The 20,320-nt window shown below is 40.4% G+C and overlaps 1 non-coding gene, 1 pseudogene and 3 gene segments (V, D, J or C); all 5 read left to right on the plus strand.

The window, feature by feature from the left end:
- The first annotated feature begins 5,535 nt into the window (after positions 1 to 5,535).
- LOC116520793 lies at positions 5,536 to 6,079 on the plus strand. The segment is given in 2 exon segments: positions 5,536 to 5,616; positions 5,698 to 6,079. Coding segments are annotated over 2 exon segments (423 nt in total).
- Positions 6,080 to 6,479: 400 nt separating this feature from the next.
- LOC116523111 lies at positions 6,480 to 6,579 on the plus strand (annotated as a pseudogene).
- A 1,524-nt stretch (positions 6,580 to 8,103) lies between these two features.
- On the plus strand, positions 8,104 to 11,306 carry LOC116521969. The segment is given in 3 exon segments: positions 8,104 to 8,112; positions 9,668 to 9,764; positions 10,984 to 11,306. Coding segments are annotated over 3 exon segments (429 nt in total).
- Positions 11,307 to 18,650: 7,344 nt separating this feature from the next.
- On the plus strand, positions 18,651 to 19,189 carry LOC116520794. The segment is given in 2 exon segments: positions 18,651 to 18,731; positions 18,813 to 19,189. Coding segments are annotated over 2 exon segments (423 nt in total).
- Positions 19,190 to 19,617: 428 nt separating this feature from the next.
- Positions 19,618 to 19,719, plus strand: LOC116523109. Its single transcript, XR_004257040.1, has one exon. It is a non-coding gene; the product is annotated as a U6 spliceosomal RNA (small nuclear RNA).
- Positions 19,720 to 20,320: the final 601 nt, after the last annotated feature.

Genomic DNA, 20,320 nt, shown 5'->3' on the forward strand with positions numbered 1-20,320 from the left:
GGAGGAGGAAGGAAGGAAGAAATCTCCTAATGTCCATGTAATAAGGAAAATAATTTCTCTGCTACCTTGACTCATTTTTGGTGGAATTGTTCAAATGTTTGTTTCACTTACAGTACAGTTTTACTGTGAATGCTTTACTATGTACTGAAAGGAGAAAAAGAACAAAGCATATCTGGCATGACTTCTCTTAGGACTGCAACATATTTTGAAAAGCACATACAATAATACAATAGCAGAGTTGGAAGGGACCTTGGAGGTCTTCTAGTCCAACCTCCTGCCTAGGCAGGAAATCTTATACCGCTTCAGACAAATGGCTATCCAACATCTTCTTAAAGACTTCCAGTGTTGGGGCATTCACAACTTCTGGAGGCAACTTCTGTTCCACTGATTAATTGTTCTAACTGTCAGGAAGTTTCTCCAAAGTTCTAAGTTGCTTCTCTTCTTGATTAGTTTCCACCCATTGCTTCTTGTTCTACCCTCAGGTGCCTTGGAGAATAGTTTGACTCCCACTTCTTTGTGGCAACCCCTGAGATATTGGAACATTGCTATCATGTCTCCCCTAGTCCTTCTTTTCATTAAACTAGACATCCCCACTTCCTGCAACCGTTCCTCATATGTTTTAGTCTCCAGTCCCCTCATCATATTTGTTGCTCTTCTCGCATGCTTTCCAGAGTCTCCACATCTTTTCTACATCGTGGTGACCAAAACTGAATGCCGTATTCCAAGTGTGGCCTTACCAAGGCCTTATAAAGTGGTATTAACACTTCATGTGATCTTGATTCTATCCCTGTCTAACGTGTATACAAAAATCTATCTAAGACTATGTGAATGCATTGAGAGGCTCTTTTATCCCAATCAGTATGTAAATCAGGGCCCAATTTCCCCTTTAAAGAAGCTGCATGGTTTCCCTTTTCAGCCTAAACCCACCAACAAAACTTTGGGCACTTTCCCAAATTCTCTACTGTCAGTTCTTCTCCATCATTAGAGGAGCTGAATTGATCTTCTGGCTAAGCTTGGGGTCCTTACTAGCAGTTCTCAGAGGTAATTTATTCCCTTCTATCCTCAGCTTTTCCCATTTTAATTCTTGTACACCGGGATGTTTGCTGAAAGAATTTTTGTTTTAGGTGTCCAGTCACAAGCCCAGATGGTGGAGTCTGGAGGGGATGTGAGAAGACCTGGGGAGTCCCTCTGTCTCTCCTGTCTAGCCTCTGGATTCACCTTCAACAGCCATGGGATGAACTGGGTGATACAGGCTTCTGGGAAAGGACTAGAATGGATGGCACATATAAGCCCCGGTTCCAGTCCTATTTACTACTCAGAGAAAGTGAAAGGACGCTTCACCATCTCCAGGGACGATGCCAAAAGCCAGCTGTATCTGCAAATGAACAGCCTCAAAGCTGAAGACACAGCTGTCTATTATTGTGCTGCAGACACAGTGAGAGGAAGTAAATCTGAAGCCAGACAAGAACCTTCCCTCCCTCAGAGCGGATCTCCAAGTGGATTCAGTCGCAGAAAGTTGATTTTGAGTCTTTGTATTGAAGAGCAGGTGATCGATGTACATCATAGACTTGAAGCATGGATACCATATAAATTAAGGATAATAGAAGTCCAAAGAGATAATAGAAGTCCAAAGAGTCCAAAGAGATCGTCTCTTCTTGAACTGAAGGTGAAGGGAGCCTCTGCATTTCCAGTTACAAGGTTCAGAGAGGTTCCGTAATGCTTCATAGAACTCACAATATTGAGTTGGGAGTCAGGTGCAACAGGCAACATGGAATGGACTAGCATGGAATTGTATGATGCCAGTAAATAAGTCCATGCAAAATCCATGAAAGGGTTCTTTGCCATTTCCAGACTCAAATCCAACTACCTTCGGTATCTGCAAAGGGACGTCAGAAGGAGACACAAAACACATAATATTTTTGACCATGACTGAAATAAAATATGTGGTTTCAGCTGTGAACCTGACTGCTTCTCCAGCTGCTTATTGGGGAATAAAAATAGTTTATTGAAGGGGGAAAAAAAGAATGGTCTTTTGAGAATTTCCTTTCCCCAAAGTTCTCAAAACTTTTCCAATGTCAACCTTCAGTATTAGATTTTAATGTAATTTGATTCCACATGTATACTGTCTGCTCTTATTTTTTCTTCAAAACTAGGATATGTTTATTGATATGGAAGCGGAAATACACCAATAGGAGGAAGAGTGGGAAACAGAAGGGAGAAGAAAGATGGGAAGAGAGGGATAGGAGAGAGGGTAAGGGGGGAAGGTGAGGAGGATAAGGAGGAGTGGAATGTAGAGAGAGGAGAAGGAGAAAGGAAGGGGAAGTAGAGTAGGAAAGGATGATGGAGGGAAGAAAGGAGGCAGGAGAGAGGTAGAAGAAAGAGGTGTATGGAGAGCAGAAGAGCTAATAATGTGTTTTTATATTTTTGGGTGTTGATGACAAGAGGAACTGATGTAATCACTATTTAATACTATAGGATACTGGCTATGTATAGCTTACATGTGATTGTATGTTATGAAAATGGAAAATAAAAATATTTTAAAAAATAAAAAAAAAGTTACAACTGTGATTGAGCCTGGTAAATCATAAAACGGTTCATCAGATGATCTCCCCAAAATGTACTCTCTTTATGGCAGTGAACACAGCAGTCATTAAGCGAGCCTGTTGTTTTCTATCAGTCAACTTTGTTTTCACAGGAAAACAAGAACAAAGAATTTCTGACATCACTTTTTTTTTAAGAATGGAGCATTATTTGAACATCACACATGTTAGGTCTGCCCAAAAGTCTTTATGTGAATCCATTCAGAAGATCTTTTTATCCCAAGCAATATGTAAATCAGGGCCCAATTTCCCCTTTAAAGGAACTGCATGGTTTCCCTTTTCAGGCTATACCCACCAACACAAAGTTTGTACATTTTCCCAAATTCTCTACTGTCAGATCCCCTCCCTTCATTAGAAGGAGCAGAAATAATCCTGTTGCTAAACATGGTGTCCTTTGCTAGCAGTCCTCAGAGGTATTTCTATGCTCTACACCAGTGTTTCCCAAACTTTTGACATATGTGTACCCCTTCTATAATTTTCGTAACGTTGAGTACCCCTCATAAAAACATATACTTTAATAAAAATCAAAAAATATTTATTTTTAATTTTTTTGGTACATACGCAAAATAAACGAAAGTTATATTATATCAAAAGCAGCGAAACTTACTAAAGCATGATAACAGGCACCCGGAACTAACTATTAAAGAAGTAAGTTGTCTCTGTAACAAAGTGTAGTATATTCACGCCATGTCACGCCTCACAAGACTGTCTAACCGTGAGATAACACTGCAATTCTCCGGCGTTTATACAGCTCCGTGGCTCAAAGTCAACTGTTAATGTTCCCGCAGTTTACAAATGGCCGAATCCGAGCTCCATGAAGGATACGCAGAAGTTCCCGCCATAATGAGTTGAGATACGATGTATGATGGGCCCAGTTCCCATGTAAAAACTGCGATACGCGCCTATTTCTTTCCTTGTTCTGTGGGCGCAGTTAAGCACGGTGCAGTGGATATTCCCACGTGATCCCCACCAAACTCCGGTGCAATGCATATCCCCACCAAATTATTCCCGTACCCCTGGGGGTACGCGTACCACACTTTGGGAAACACTGCTCTACACTGAGCTTTTTCCATTTTAATTCTTACATACAAGAAAGTTGGCTGAAGCTCCTTTCATTTTAGGTGTCCAATCTGAGGGCCTGTTGGGGGATTCTGGAGGGGATGTGAGAAGACCTGGAGAGTCCCTCCGTCTCTCCTGCCAAGCCTCTGGATTCACCTTCAGCAGTTACAACATGGTCTGGGTGAGACAGGCTCCTGGAAAAGGCCTGGAATGGATGGCATACAGAAGCTTTCATTCTGCTAATATTTACTACTCTGACAAAGTCAAGGGACGCTTCCCCAACTCCAGGGACAACGCAAAAAGGCAGCTGTATCTGCAAATGAACAGCCTCAAACCAGAGGACACAGGAGTCTATTACTGTGCAAGAGCCACAGTGAATGGAAGTGAATCTAAAACGAGACAATGGATTGTATGATGCGAGTAAAAACAGTCTATCCATGAAAGGGTTATTTGCCATCTCCGGAGACAAATCCAGCTGCCTTCTGTATCTGCAAAGGGAGGTCTCAAGGATGCACAAAATAATATTTTTTACCGTGACTGAAATAAAATCTGTTCTTTCAGCTGTGGACTTGACTCCTTCTCCAGTTGCTTCCTGGAGAATTGAAACAGTTTCTTGAAGGAAAAATAATAATAATAATAATGGTCTTTTGAGAATTTAATTCCCCAAGAGTTCTCAACACCTTTTCAATGTCATCCTTCAATGTGTATAGCAAACAGAAAATCCCTTATATGCTATTTACTTACTTCATTCCTTATATCCCATTCATTTATTACATGCATGCTGAACAAAATGAAAGGTTACTTGTGCTGCATCTTTGACTTTAGGCAGTTATAGTACTAAATCCAGAATTATATAATATGTGCAAGGGGTCCTTGAGTTACGACTGTAGTTGAGCTCAATCAAGCTCCCCAGGCTCATGTCTCTGGAAGTGAAATTAAAGTTGCAATCTGTACTCCATCTGGTTATCACTAGAGGGCAGTCTTCTCTGTAAAATCACACTGAATGTTAATTTCCTCAGTTTATATAAAAGATAGATAGATAGATAGATAGATAGATAGATAGATAGGTAGGTAGGTAGGTAGGTAGGTAGGTAGGTAGGTAGGTAGGTAGGTAGGTAGGCAGGCAGGCAGGTAGGTAGGTAGGTCGATGATAGATAGATAGATAGATAGATAGATAGATAGATAGATAGATAGATAGAAAGATAACAAGGAGTGAATGGGAGAGTGAGAGAAAGGGAGAGAGAGAGGGAGGGAGAGGGAGAGAGGGACAGAGGGAGAAGGAGTGAGTGTGTGAGTCATAGATAGATAGATATTCCTTTAAAAAATTGAGAAGTTCTCTTTGCAAACCCAAGAAGAATTCCCTCTATCTTTCCTTTATTAAAGATTGTCCAAACTAAATTGGTTTTAGGACTTTAAATCTGTTTCTCATTCTACCATGATTCCTGCTTGACCACAATGTGATTTTTGACTTTTAACGGTTCTTCCATTCAGAGATGGAAGCTAACAGGCTCCCAAGTACAAGGAATCAACCTTCAATCAAGGGTTGAATGAATCAAAGAAGAGGGAGTCCAGCTATGACTCCACAAATATTGAAATTGAGAGATAGTGATCATTTCTGACCTAGTTTATATTTGCTGAAACATGTGAAGAAATGCTTATTGTTTTCTCACAGGGAAACAAGTATAAGACATGTCTGGCATCACTTATCTTAGGAATGGAGCATTATTTGAAAGTCACACATGTTAGGTCTGTCCAAAGAACCTCTAAATGAATGCACCAAGGGGCTCTTTTATCCCAAGCATTATGTAAATCAGGGCACCATTTCCCCTTTAAAAGAACTGCAATGGTTTCCCTTTTCAGGTTAAACCAACCATTACAAAGTTTGTGCAAAGTTCATTAGAGGGAGCAAAAATGATCCTGTGGCTAAACGTATTGTCCTTATTAGCAGTCTTGAGAGGTAATTCTATCCTCTGTGTTCAGCTTTTTCGCTTTTAATTCTTGTATATTGGAAAGTTCACTGACACAACTTTCATTATAGGTGTCCACTCTGCAGTCATGCTGGTGGAGTCTGGAGGGGCTGTGAGAAGACCTGGACAGTCCCTCCGTCTCTCCTGTCAAGGTTCTGGATTCAACTTTGGTAATAACGGCATGAACTGGGTGAGACAGGATCCTGGAAAAGGGCTGGATTGGGTAGCCTACATAAGCTACACTTCTGGTACTACTTACTACTCAGACAAAGTCAAGGGCCGCTTCACCATCTCCCGGGACAATGGCAAAAGCCAGCTGTATCTGCAAATGAACAGCCTCAAAACTGAAGATACAGGAGTCTATTACTGTGCAAGAGGCACAGTGAGAGGAAGTGAATCTGATGCTAAGCAAAAACCTTCTCCTCCTCTGAGCAGCTTTCCAAAATGATTCAGTCACAGGAAGTTGCATGTGAAGCACTAGATAAATCTTCATAGCGGGTTCTGGACGTTCAAATCTGATTTTCAAAGAAGCTGTGTTTAACGTGGTTTGCACTTTGGTAGAGGGGTGGGGGAGGAAATCTCGAGGATGTGGAATAAACTAGGTAGCTTTTAAACAGTTAAATTTCATTTACAGGAAGAAACATGGATTGAAGTCCTAGAGATCTTCCTTTGTATATTTTAGAGTAGAGATGAGTAGAGTAGAGTGGAGTGGAGTGGAGTGGAGTGGAATGGAATGGAATGGAATGGAATAGAATAGAATAGCATAGAATAAAATAGAATAGAATAGAATAGAATAGAACAAAATAGAACAAAATATATAGAGTTGGAAGGGACCTTGGAGGTTTTATCCATTTTGTGGGAGCAAATATACTAAAATTGAAATGATACAGAGAAGATTCGCACAGCCCCAGCTCAAGGATGACGCGCAAATTCGTGAAACATTCCATTTTTTAAATAAATAAAAAAAATCATTCCTCGTATCTTATTTACTTATGTCATGTATGCTTGGTGGATAAACAAAATATTTTCTTTGCTTCTTTGACTTTACGCAGTTATAGTATTAAAACCAAAATCATACACATGTACAGTTAATGCATGAAAGGGAGCTTTGCCATCTCCAGAGACAAATCCAAGTAAACTCTGTAGCTGCAAAGGGACATCAAAGGGACGCAGAAAGCATTCTATATTTTTGACCATGAGTGAAATGAAATCTTTGGTTTCAATGGTGAACTTGATTGCTCCTACAGCTGCTTAATGTGGAATTAAAATATTTTTTGAAAGATGAAAAAGAATGGTCCTTTGAGAATACCATTTATCAAAGAGTTGTTAAAACTTCTTGTCTGTCAAGCTTTCATTTTCTCTACTGGTGATCTGCAGAATCCACTAATATTGAAATTGTTGAGTGATTCTCATCATTTATGACCCAGTTTGTGTTTGCTGAAATACATGAAGAACTGTTGTGACTCAGCAGATGTCTGCTGTGAGTCTTGTCGGGATCAAGATTCATTATGCAGCTGTGGCTGGTTTGAAGCAAGTTTGGAGATAAAAGGACGGATGCTGCCACAGCCTCGTCTCTGGTGTCAATGTCGTTCCTTCGTGCGTGCCTTGGTTTGTACAACATTGCTTGCTTATTTATGCCTGTTACACTTGGATAAGTGCTTTGTTGTTTCATGTAAACCTGATCTGTGAAGACTGTGGAAGAACTGCAGTGTTTGTAAGAGCTTTTGTTTTGAATTCTTATTGGAGATTTGTGTTTATGTTATTTTTTGGGCTCGAAGCCAGTTTGAACTGTGATCTGATAAAGAAAAAGTCCTTATAAGTTTGCATGTCTTGCCGTGTGTTAAGAGCCGTGAAGGGGGGACAGAACAAGGAACTATGGTAGGAACTGGGTATGTCTTGTCTAATGAAGAGAACGACTGGGAATGACATGATAGAAGTGTTCCAATAGCTAAGTGGCTGCCACAAAGCACAAGGAATCAACCTTCAATCAAGGGTTGAATGAATCAAAGAAGAGGGAGTCAATCTATGGAATATTATTTGAAAGTCACAGATGTTAGGTCTGTCCAAAAAACCTCTAAGTGAATGCATTTAGGAGCTCTTTTATCCCAATCAATAGGTAAATGGGGTCATCATTTCCCCTTAAAAGGAGCTGCATTGGTTTCCTTTTCTGGCTACACCCACCAGTGCAAAGTGCAAAATTCTCTACTATCAGTTTCTCTTCATTCCTTAGTGGGAGCAAAAATGATCCTGTGGCTAAACTTAGTGTCCTTACTAGGAGTCTTGAGAGGTAATTCTATCCTCTGTATTCAGCTTTTTCGATTTTAATTATCTATACTGGAAAATTCGCTAACACAACTTTCTTTTTAGGTGTCCAATCTGAGGTTCAGTTGGTGGAGTCTGGAGGGGATTTGAGAAGACCTAGAGAGTCCCTCCGTCTCTCCTGCCAAGGTTCTGGATAAAACTTTGGTGGCTATAGCATGGACTGGGTGAGACAGGCTCAAGGGAAAGGACTAGAATGGGTGGCCTACATAAGATATGATGCCAGTACTATTTACTACTCAGACAAAGTCAAGGGACGCTTTACCATCTCCAGGGACAATGCCAAAAGCCAGCTGTATCTGCAAAAGAGCAGCCTCAAAACTGAAGACACAGGAGTCTATTACTGTGCTAGATACACAGTGAGAGGAAGGGTATCTGAAGCCAGACAAGAACCTTTCCTCTCTAAGAGCAGATCTCCAAGTGGATTCAGTTGCAGAAAGTTGAATTTGAGTATTTCAACGGAGGATCAGCTGATCGATCTACATCATAGCAGTTGAATATCCATGGAACAGCAGAATACTTTAAGACAGTGTTTCTCAACCTTGGGAACTTGAAGATGTCCGGACTTCAACTCCCAGAATTCCCCAGCCAGCATTCGCTGGCTGGGGAATTCTGGGAGTTGAAGTCCAGACATCTTCAAGTTCCCAAGGTTGAGAAACACTGCTTTAAGAGACCCATATAATTTAAAGAAAATAGAAACCCAAAGAGATATTCTCTTCTGGAATTCAAGTTGAAAAGAACCCTCTGCATTTACAGTTGCAAGGAATCAGTAATCATTCATAGAACTGGCAATACTGAGTTGTGGATTGTGTGTGACAGTAAGCAGGGAATGGGCTAGAAGGGACTGCATGATGCCAGTAAATAAGTCTATTTCAGAATCCACGAAAGGTTGTTTCCCATTTCCAGAGACAAATCGAAATGCCTTCTGTATCTGCAAAGGGACGTCAGAAGGAGGCGCAAAACACATAATATTTTTGACTATGACTGAAATAAAATCTGTGGTTTCAGCTGCTCGTCCAGCTACTTCCTGGAAAATTAAAAGAGTTTCTTGAAGGAAAAAAATAATAATAGTCCTTTGAGAATTTCATGCCCCAAGAGTTCTCAAAACTTCTTCCATGTCAAGCTTCAATGTGTATCTTAAAAAAAAAAAAAAATCCTCATATCTCATTTACTTATGTCATGTATGCTTGGTGGATGAACAAAATGAAAGTTTATTGTTTTTGCTTCACTGACTTTAGGCAGTTATAGTTTTAAAATCCAGAATCATACACATGTGCAGTTATTCCTCGAGTTGCCACTGCAATTTCACTTCATAAATAATGATGGTCATAAAGTGGGACATCATATGATGGGCCCCAAATTGACTACCTTTATTGCAATGAACATGGCAGTCATTAAGGAAGACGTTTCTTTGCTATCGGGCAATTTTTCCATAATCGGGAAGCCAAACCTGATTTCCAGATATAAAGCCTGTCATAGTCCTATCTGCATGAGGTTCTTCCAATGTCTTTTGAAAAACAGACTAGGAAAAAGATGTTGAGACTTTTGAAAAAGTCCAGAGAAGAGCAACTAAGAGGATGAAAGGCAAAGAGACTAAAACATATGAAGAATGGTCCAAGGAACCTCTAAGTGAATGCACTAAGGGGCTCTTTTATCCCAAGCATTATGTAAATCAGGGCACCATTTCCCCTTTAAAAGTACTGCAAGGCTTTCCCTTTTCAGGCTACACCCACCAGTACAAAGTTTGGGCAAAGTTCATTAGAGGGAGCAAAAATGATCATGTGGCTAAACTTAGTGTCCTTATTAGCAGTCTTGAGAGGTAATTCGATCATCTATACTCAGTTTTTTTCCATTTTAATTATTGCATACTGGAAAGTTCACTGACACAACTTTCATTTCAGGTGTCCAATCTGAGGTTCAGTTGGTGGAGTCTGGGGGGGGGATGTGAGAAGACCTGGAGAGTCCCTCCGTCTCTCCTGCCAAACCTCTGGATTCACCTTAAGTAGTGTCTACATGAACTGGGCGAGACAGGCTCCAGGAAAAGGAGTTGAATGGGTGGCCCACATAAACCCTTCCAGTACTACTTACTATTCAGACAAAGTCAAGGGCCGCTTCACCATCTCCAGGGACGATGCCAAAAGCCAGCTCTATCTGCAAATGAACAGCCTCAAAACTGAAGACACAGGAGTCTATTACTGTGCAAGTTACACAGTGAGAGGAAGTGAATCTGATGCTAAGCAAAAACCTTCTCCTCCTCTGAGTAGCTTTCCAAAATGATTCAGTCACAGGAAGTTGCATGTGAAGCACTAGATAAATGGTTCTGGACCTTCAAATCTGATCTTCAAAGAAGCCGTGTTTAACCTGGTTTGAACTTTGGTGGTGGTGGGGGAGGGAATCTCGAGGCTGTAGAATAAACTAGGTAGCTTTTAAACAGTTAAATTTTATTTATAGGAAGAAACATGGATTGATGTCCTACAGATCTTCCTTATTATATTTTAGAATAGAATAGAACAGAACAGAACAGAACAGAACAGAATAGAATAGAATAGAAGAAAACATACAGAGTTGATAGGGACCTTGGAGGTCTTCTAGTCCAATCCCCTGCTTAGGCAAGAAACCCTACACCACTTCAGACAAATGGTTATCCAACATCTTCTTAAAACCTATTGGAGCATTCACAACTTCTGGTGGCAATTTGACTTTGAGTCTTTGAACTGAGGAGCAGGTGATCGATCTTCATCATAGCATTAGAATACTCCATGGATCAGTAGAATATTTTTAGACTTTAAAAAGGGAGACCCATATAAATTAGTGAAAATAGAAGCCCAAAACTAATCCCCATGCAGAGGTGGAAACCCAATATAAGACTTCAGACAAATAGTTGTCCAATCTCCTCTTAAAAACCTCCAACTAGTCTCCATTTTCGCAATCATCAAAGGTAACGGTTCTTCCATTCAGATATGGAAGCTAACAGTCTCCAATATGCTTGAAGTGAATGCTGGATAGGTAAAATATACATATCGATGTTTCCATTCCAGGTGTCCAAATGGAGGCCCAGCTGGTGGAGTCTGGAGGGGATGTGAGAAGACCTGGAGAGTCCCTCCGTCTCACCTGCCAAGCTTCAGGCTTCACCTTCAGCAGCTATGATATGATCTGGGTGAAACAGGCTCCAGGGAAAGGCCTGGAGTGGCTTGCATGGATAGATTATGCTGGAGATGGGAGCCCAAAATCATATCATGATTCTGTGGAAGGCCATTTCACCATATTTAGGCGAGATGCCTCCAGCGTGGTTTATCTCCAAATTAACAGCCTGAAACCAGAGGACACCGCTGTGTATTACTGTGCTGGAGACACACAGTGAGAGGAAGCTATGGTGGTGCCTGTAAAAATCCTCAAGTTTCATGGCTGCCATCCAAGTTGAGTCAGTTGCCCTGCTCTGAATTAAAAACAAAGGAAGTGACATCTCCATGCAGAAAAATAGAGCAGAACCCCTTTCATTTTCTCTAATGGTGATATGGAGAAGCCACTAATCTTGAAGTTGTTGAGGGATACTGATCATTTATGGCCCAGTTTGTGCTTGCTGAAACATATGAAAAACTGTTGTAGGAACTGATGTGTCTTGTCTAATGAAGAGAAGGACTAGGAATGACATGATAGAAGATTGTTCCAATAACAAAGGGGCTGCCACAAAGTATAAGGAATCAACCTTCAATCAAGGGTTGAATGAATCAAGGAAGAGGGAGTCAAACTATTCTCCAAAGCTCTTGAGGGCAGGACAAGAAGCAATGGACAGAAGCTAATCAAGGAGAGAAGCAACTCAGAACTAAAGAGAAATTTCATGTCAGAACAATTAATTAGTGGAACAACTTGCCTCCAGAAGTTGTGAATGCTCCATTACTGGAAATCTTTAAGAAGATTTTGGACAACCATTTGTCTTAAATGGCATAGGATTTGCTGTTTAAGCAGGGGGTTGGACTAGAAGACCTCCAACGTCGCTTCTAACTCTGTTATTCTTTTCAATTCTAACCTATTCTCCAAGGCACCTGACAGCAGAACGAAAAGCAATGTATGGAAACTAATTAGGGAGAGAACCAATGTAGAACTAAGGAATAATTTCCTGACAGATGGAAAAATTAATCATTATGAAAAGTGTGGGTGCTCCATAATTTGAGATTTTCAAAAAGTGATTGAACAACCATTTGTCTCAAATGTTATATAGGGTCTCTTCTTTGAGCAGGTGGTTGGGCTAGAAGACCTCAAAGTACAATCCAACTCTGTTTTACTTTCTGTTTGGTCATGATACATCATGAGTATTTTTTTTCGTGGGCTGTAACAATGGCATTAAGGCTCACTACTTCTAGAGTATATGAATGATCTTGCTATTTTTTTATCATTCTGTTTCTCATTGCAAGGTATCAAACTGGGGTTGCAAATGGTGGCATTTGAAGGAGATATGAGAATTTCTGATGAGTCCCTCTTTATCTCCTGATGAACCTCTGGCTTCACTTTCAGCAGCCACAACATGGGCAAGATAAGCCACGATCTGGGAAGTGACTGGAATGGGTTGCATAGATAGTCTTTAATCAAATGTGGTACTCCCTCCATTCAACATCTCTGGGTCTATAATGGATTGAAACTCAAGCTTTTTCTCTTAATTTGAAATCCAAATCTAATAAATTCAAATAAAAGAGGTGGAAAGGAATTCAATGAGTATAGCAAATCATGTCTATGTCAAAGATTTTCACTGAGACTCCATGTCTGAAATTGCAACAAATATATTTTTTTAGATGTGTAACAAACTGATTTTTTAGGAGAATAAAAGGAGAGATTTCAAACTTTCTCATTCAAGGAAGAAAACATTTTGGGACATAACATTAATTCTGTCTGTTTTATTAGGTGGACTTCCAAACTGTGGATTAGAAATTGTTCCTCTAAGCTTAGTGACTATTTAACTGTGCTTTGGGAAAAGAAGGGAGGGAGGGAGGGAGGGAGGATGAAATCTCCTAATGTCTATGTAATTAGGAAAATAATTTCTCTGCTACATTAACTCATTTTTGAGAAATGGTAGAATTGTTCAAATGTTTGTTTCACTTACAGTACAGTTTTACTGTGAGTGCTTTACTATGTACTGAAAGGAGAAAAAGAACAAAGCATATCTGGAATGACTTCTCTTAGGACTGCAACATATTTTGAAAAACACATACAATAATACAATAGCAGAGTTGGAAGGGACCTTGGAGGTCTTCTAGTCCAACCGCCTGCCTAGGCAGGAAACCCTATACCATTCCAGACAAATGGCTATCCCACATTTTCTTAAAGGTTTCCAATGTTAGGGCATTCACAACTTCTGGAGGCACTGTTCCACTGATTAATTGTTCTAACTGTCATGATATTTCTCCTCAGTTCTAAGTTTCTTCTCTCCTTGATTAGTTTCCACCCATTGCTTCTTGTTCTACCTTCAGGTGCCTTGGAAAATAGCTTGACTCCCTCTTCTTTGTGGCAACCCTTGAGGTATTGGAAGACTGCTATCATGTCTCCCCTAGTCCCTCTTTCTCTTAAACTAAACATACCCAGTTCCTCCGTTCTTCATAGGTTTCAGCCTCCAGTCCCCTAATCCTCTTCATTGCTCTTCTCTGCACTCTTTCTACAGTCTCCGCATCTTTTCTACATCATGGTGGCCAAAACTGAATGCCGTATTCCAAGTGTGGCCTTACCAAGGCCTTATAAAGTGGTATTAACACTTCACGTGATATTGATTCTATCCCTGTCTAACGTGTGTACAAAAATCTATCACTATGTGAATGCATTGAGAGGCTCTTTTATCCCAATCAGTATGTAAATCAGGGCCCAATTTCCCCTTTAAAGAAGCTGCATGGTTTCCCTTTTCAGCCTACACCCACCAACAAAACTTTGCGCACTTTCCCAAATTCTCTACTGTCAGTTCTTCTCCATCATTAGAGGAGCTGAAATGATCTTCTGGCTAAGCTTGGGGTCCTTGCTAGCAGTTCTCAGAGGTAATATTTTCCCCTCTATCCTCAGCTTCTTCCATTTTAATTTTTGTACACAGGGATGTTTGCTGAAACAAGTTTCATTTTAGGTGTCCAGTCACAAGCCCAGATGGTGGAGTCTGGAGGGGATGTGAGAAGACCTGGGAAGTCCCTTCATCTCTCCTGCCTAGGCTCTGGATTCACCTTCAGCAGCCATGGGATGAACTGGGTGATACAGGCTCCTGGGAAAGGACTGGAATGGATGGCACATATAAGCCCCGGTTCCAGTCCTATTTACTACTCAGACAAAGTCAAGGGACGCTTCACCATCTCCAGGGACGATGCCCGAAGCCAGCTGTATCTGCAAATGAACAGCCTCAAAGCTGAAGACACAGCTGTCTATTACTGTGCTGCAGACACAGTGAGAGGAAGTGAATCTGAAGCCAGACAAGAACCTTCCCTCCCTCAGAGCGGATCTCCAAGTGGATTCAGTCGCAGAAAGTTGATTTTGAGTCTTTGTACTGATGAGCAGGTGATCGATGTACATCATAGACTTGAAGCATGGAGACCATATAAATTAAGGATAATAGAAGTCCAAAGAGATATTCACATCTTGAACTGAAGGTGAAGGGAGCCTCTGCATTTCCAGTTATAAGGTTCAGAGAGGTTCCGTAATGCTTCATAGAACTCACAATATTGAGTTGGGAGTCAGGTGCAACAGGCAACATGGAATGGACTAGCATGGAATTGTATGATGAGAGTAAATAAGTCTATGCAAAATCCATGAAAGGGTTCTTTGCCATTTCCAGACTCAAATCCAACTACCTTCGGTATCTGCAAAGGGACGTCAGAAGGAGACACAAAATACATAATATTTTTGACCATGACTGAAATAAAATATGTGGTTTCAGCTGTGAACCTGACTGCTTCTCCAGCTGCTTATTGGGGAATAAAAATAGTTTATTGAAGGGGAAAAAAAAGAATGGTCTTTTGAGAATTTCCTTTCCCCAAAGTTCTCAAAACTTTTTCAATGTCAACCTTCAGTATTAGATTTTAATGTAATTTGATTCCACATGTATACTGTCTGCTCTTATTTTTTCTTCAAAACTAGGATATGTTTATTGATATGGAAGCGGAAATACACCAATAAGAGGAAGAATGGGAAACAGAAGGAAGAAGAAAGATCTGAAGAAAGGGATAGGAGAGAGGGTAAGGGGGGAAGATGAGGAGGATAAGGAGGAGTGGAATATAGAGAGAGGAGAAGGAGAAAGGAAGGGGAAGTAGAGTAGGAAAGGATGATGGAGGGAAGAAAGGAGGCAGGAGAGAGGTAGAAGAAAGAGGTGTATGGAGAGCAGAAGAGCTAATAATGTGTTTTTATATTTTTGGGTGTTGATGACAAGGGGAACTGATGTAATCACTATTTAATACTATAGGATACTGGCTATGTATAGTATACATGTGATTGTATGTTATGAAAATGGAAAATAAAAATATTTAAAAAAATTTAAAAAGTTACAATTGTGATTGAGCCTGGTAAATCATAAAACGGTTCATCAGATGATCTCCCCAAAATGTACTCTCTTTATGGCAGTGAACACAGCAGTCATTAAGTGAGCCTGTTGTTTTCTATCAGTCAACTTTGTTTTCACAGGAAAACAAGAACAAAGAATTTCTGGCATCACTTTTTTTTAAGAATGGAGCATTATTTGAACATCACACATGTTAGGTCTGCCCAAAAGTCTTTATGTGAATCCATTCAAAAGATCTTTTTATCCCAAGCAATATGTAAATCAGGGCCCAATTTCCCCTTTAAAGGAACTGCATGGTTTCCCTTTTCAGGCTATACCCACCAACACAAAGTTTGTACATTTTCCCAAATTCTCTACTGTCAGATCCCCTCCCTTCATTAGAAGGAGCAGAAATAATCCTGTTGCTAAACATGGTGTCCTTTGCTAGCAGTCCTCAGAGGTATTTCTATGCTCTACACCAGTGTTTCCCAAACTTTTGACATATGTATACCCCTTCTATAATTTTTGTAACGCTGAGTACCCCTCATAAAAACATATGCTTTACTAAAAATCAAAATATATTTATTTTTTCTTTTTTTGGTACATACGCAAAATAAACGAAAGTTATATTATATCAAAAGCAGCGAAACTTACTAAAGCATGATAACAGGCACCCGGAACTAACTATTAAAGAAGTAAGTTGTCTCTGTAACAAAGTGTAGTATATTCACGCCATGTCACGCCTCACAAGACTGTCTAACCGTGAGATAACACTGCAATTCTCCGGCGTTTATACAGCTCCGTGGCTCAAAGTCAACTGTTAATGTTCCCGCAGTTTACAAATGGCCGAATCCGAGCTCCATGAAGGATACGCAGAAGTTCCCGCCATAATGAGTTGAGATACGATGTATGATGGCCCCAGTTCCCATGTAAAAACTGCGATACACGCCTATTTCTTTCCTTGTTCTGTGGGCGCAGTTAAGCACGGTGCAGTGGATATTCCCACGTGATCCCCACCAAACTCCGGTGCAATGCGTACCCCCACCAAATTATTCCCGTACCCCTGGGGGTACACCTACCACACTTTGGGAAACACTGCTCTACACTGAGCTTTTTCCATTTTAATTCTTACATGCAAGAAAGTTGGCTGAAGCTCCTTTCATTTTAGGTGTCCAATCTGAGGGACTGTTGGGGGATTCTGGAGGGGATGTGAGAAGACCTGGAGAGTCCCTCCGTCTCTCCTGCCAAGCCTCTGGATTCACCTTCAGCAGTTACAACATGGTCTGAGTGAGACAGGCTCCTAAGAGCCAAGGTGGCGCAGTGGTTAAATGCAGCACTGCAGGCTACTGCTAGATCAGCAGTTCAGCAGGTCAAATCTCACCGGCTCAGGGTTGACTCAGCCTTCCATCCTTCCGAGGTGGGTAAAATGAGGACCCAGATTGTTGGGGGCAATATGCTGACTCTCTGTAAACCGCTTAGAGAGGGCTGAAAGCCCTATGAAGCGGTATATAAGTCTACTGCTATTGCTATTGCTCCTGGAAAAGGCCTGGAATGGGTGCCATACAGAAGCTTCCATTCTGCTAATATTTACTACTCTGACAAAGTCAAGGGACACTTCACCATCTCCAGGGACAACGCAAAAAGGAAGCTGTATCTGCAAATGAACAGCCTCAAACCAGAGGACACAGGAGTCTATTACTGTGCAAGAGCCACAGTGAATGGAGATGAATCTAAAACGAGACAATGGATTGTATGATGCGAGTAAAAACAGTCTATCCATGAAAGGGTTATTTGCCATCTCTGGAGACAAATCCAACTGCCTTCTGTATCTGCAAAGGGACGTCTGAAAGATGCACAAAATAATATTTTTTACCATGACTGAAATAAAATCTGGGCTTTCAGCTGTGGACTTGACTGCTTCTCCAGCTGCTTCCTGGAGAATTGAAACAGTTTCTAGAAGGAAAAATAATAATAATAATAATGGTCTTTTGAGAATTTAATTCCCCAAGAGTTCTCAACACCTTTTCAATGTCAGGCTTCAATGTGTATAGCAAACAGAAAATCCCTTATATGCTATTTATTTACTTCATCCCTTATATTACATTCATTTATTACATGCATGCTGAACAAAATGAAAGGTTACTTGTGCTGCATCTTTGACTTTAGGCAGTTTTAGTACTAAATCCAGAATTATATAATATGTGCAAGGGGTCCTTGAGTTACGACTGTAGTTGAGCTCAATCAAGCTCCCCAGGCTCATGTCTCTGGAAGTGAAATTAAAGTTGCTATCTGTATTCCATCTGCTTATCACTAGAGGGCAGTCTTGTCTGTAAAATCACACTGAATGTTAATTTCCTCAGTTTATATAAAAGATAGATAGATAGATGATAGATAGATAGATAGATAGGTAGGTAGGTAGGTAGGTAGGTAGGTAGGTAGGTAGGTAGGTAGGTCGATCGATAGATGATAGATAGATATAGATAGATAGATAGATAGATAGATAGATAGATAGATAGATAGATAGATAGATAGATAGATAACAAGGAGTGAATGGGAGAGTGAGAGAAAGGGAGAGAGAGAGGGAGGGAGAGGGACAGAGGGACAGAGGGAGAAGGAGTGAGTGTGTGAGTCATAGATAGATAGATATTCCTTAAAAAAATTGGGCAGTTCTCTTTGCAAATCCAAGAAGAATTCCCTCTATCTTTCCTTTATTAAAGATTGTCCAAACTAAATTTGTTTTAGGACTTTAAATCTGTTTCCCATTCTACCAGGATTCCTGCTTGACCACAATGTGATTTTTGACTTTTAACGGTTCTTCCATTCAGAGATGGAAGCTAACAGGCTCCCAAGTACAAGGAATCAATCTTCAATCAAGGGTTGAATGAATCAAAGAAGAGGGAGTCCAGCTATGACTCCATAAATATTGAAATTGAGAGATAGTGATCATTTCTGACCCAGTTTATATTTGCTGAAACATGTGAGGAAATGCTTATTGTTTTCTCACAGGGAAACAAGTATAAGTCATGTCTGGCATCACTTATCTTAGGAATGGAGCATTATTTGAAAGTCACACTTGTTAGGTCTGTCCAAAGAACCTCTAAGTGAATGCAACAAGGGGCTATTATATCCCAAGCATTATGTAAATCAGGGGACCATTTCCCCTTTAAAAGAACTGCAATGGTTTCCCTTTTCAGGTTAAACCAACCATTACAAAGTTTGTGCAAAGTTCATTAGAGGGAGCAAAAATGATCCTGTGGCTAAACGTATTGTCCTTATTAGCAGTCTTGAGAGGTAATTCTATCCTCTGTGTTCAGCTTTTTCGCTTTTAATTCTTGTATATTGGAAAGTTCACTGACACAACTTTCATTATAGGTGTCCACTCTGCAGTCATGCTGGTGGAGTCTGGAGGGGATGTGAGAAGACCTGGAGAGTCCCTCCGTCTCTCCTGCCAAGGTTCTGGATACAACTTTGGAGATAACGACATGAACTGGGTGAGACAGGATCCTGGAAAAGGGCTGGAATGGGTAGCCTACATAAGCTACACTTCTGGTACTACTTACTACTCAGACAAAGTCAAGGGCCGCTTCACCATCTCCCGGAACAATGGCAAAAGCCAGCTGTATCTGCAAATGAACAGCCTCAAAACTGAAGACACAGCAGTCTATTACTGTGCGAGAGGCACAGTGAGAGGAAGTGAATCTGATGCTAAGCAAAAACCTTCTCCTCCTCTGAGCAGCTTTCCAAAATGATTCAGTCACAGGAAGTTGCATGTGAAGCACTAGATAAATCTTCATAGCGGGTTCTGGACGTTCAAATCTGATTTTCAAAGAAGCCGTGTTTAACGTGGTTTGCACTTTGGTAGAGGGGTGGGGGAGGAAATCTTGAGGATGTGGAATAAACTAGGTAGCTTTTAAACAGTTAAATTTCATTTACAGGAAGAAACATGGATTGAAGTCCTAGAGATCTTCCTTTGTATATTTTAGAGTAGAGATGAGTAGAGTAGAGTAGAGTAGAGTAGAGTAGAGTAGAGTGGAGTGGAGTGGAGTGGAGTGGAGTGGAGTGGAGTGGAATGGAATGGAATGGAATGGAATAGAATAGAATAGAATAGAATAGAATAGAATAGAACAGAATAGAACAAAATATATAGAGTTGGAAGGGACCTTGGAGGTTTTATCCATTTCGTGGGAGAAAATATACTAAAATTGAAATGATACAGAGAAGATTCGCACAGCCCCAGCTCAAGGATGACACGCAAATTCGTGAAACATTCCATTTTTTAAAAAAAAAAATCATTCCTCGTATCTTATTTACTTATGTCATGTATGCTTGGTGGATAAACAAAATATTTTCTTTGCTTCTTTGACTTTACGCAGTTATAGTATTAAAACCAAAATCATACACATGTACAGTTAATCCATGAAAGGGAACTTTGCCATCTCCAGAGACAAATCCAAGTAAACTCTGTAGCTGCAAAGGGACATCAAAGGGACGCAGAAAGCATTCAATATTTTTGACCATGAGTGAAATGAAATCTTTGGTTTCAATGGTGAACTTGATTGCTCCTACAGCTGCTTAATGTGGAATTAAAATATTTTTTGAAAGATGAAAAAGAATGGTCCTTTGAGAATACCGTTTATCAAAGAGTTGTTAAAACTTCTTGTCTGTCAAGCTTTCATTTTCTCTACTGGTGATCTGTAGAAGCCACTAATATTGAAATTGTTGAGTGATTCTCATCATTTATGACCCAGTTTGTGTTTGCTGAAATACATGAAGAACTGTTGTGACTCAGCAGATGTCTGCTGTGAGTCTTGTCGGGATCAAGATTCATTATGCAGCTGGGGCTGGTTAGAAGCAAGTTTGGAGATAAAAGGACGGATGCT

The sequence above is a fragment of the Thamnophis elegans genome, chromosome Z, assembly GCF_009769535.1.
Source record: "Thamnophis elegans isolate rThaEle1 chromosome Z, rThaEle1.pri, whole genome shotgun sequence".
NCBI lineage: Eukaryota > Metazoa > Chordata > Lepidosauria > Squamata > Colubridae > Thamnophis > Thamnophis elegans.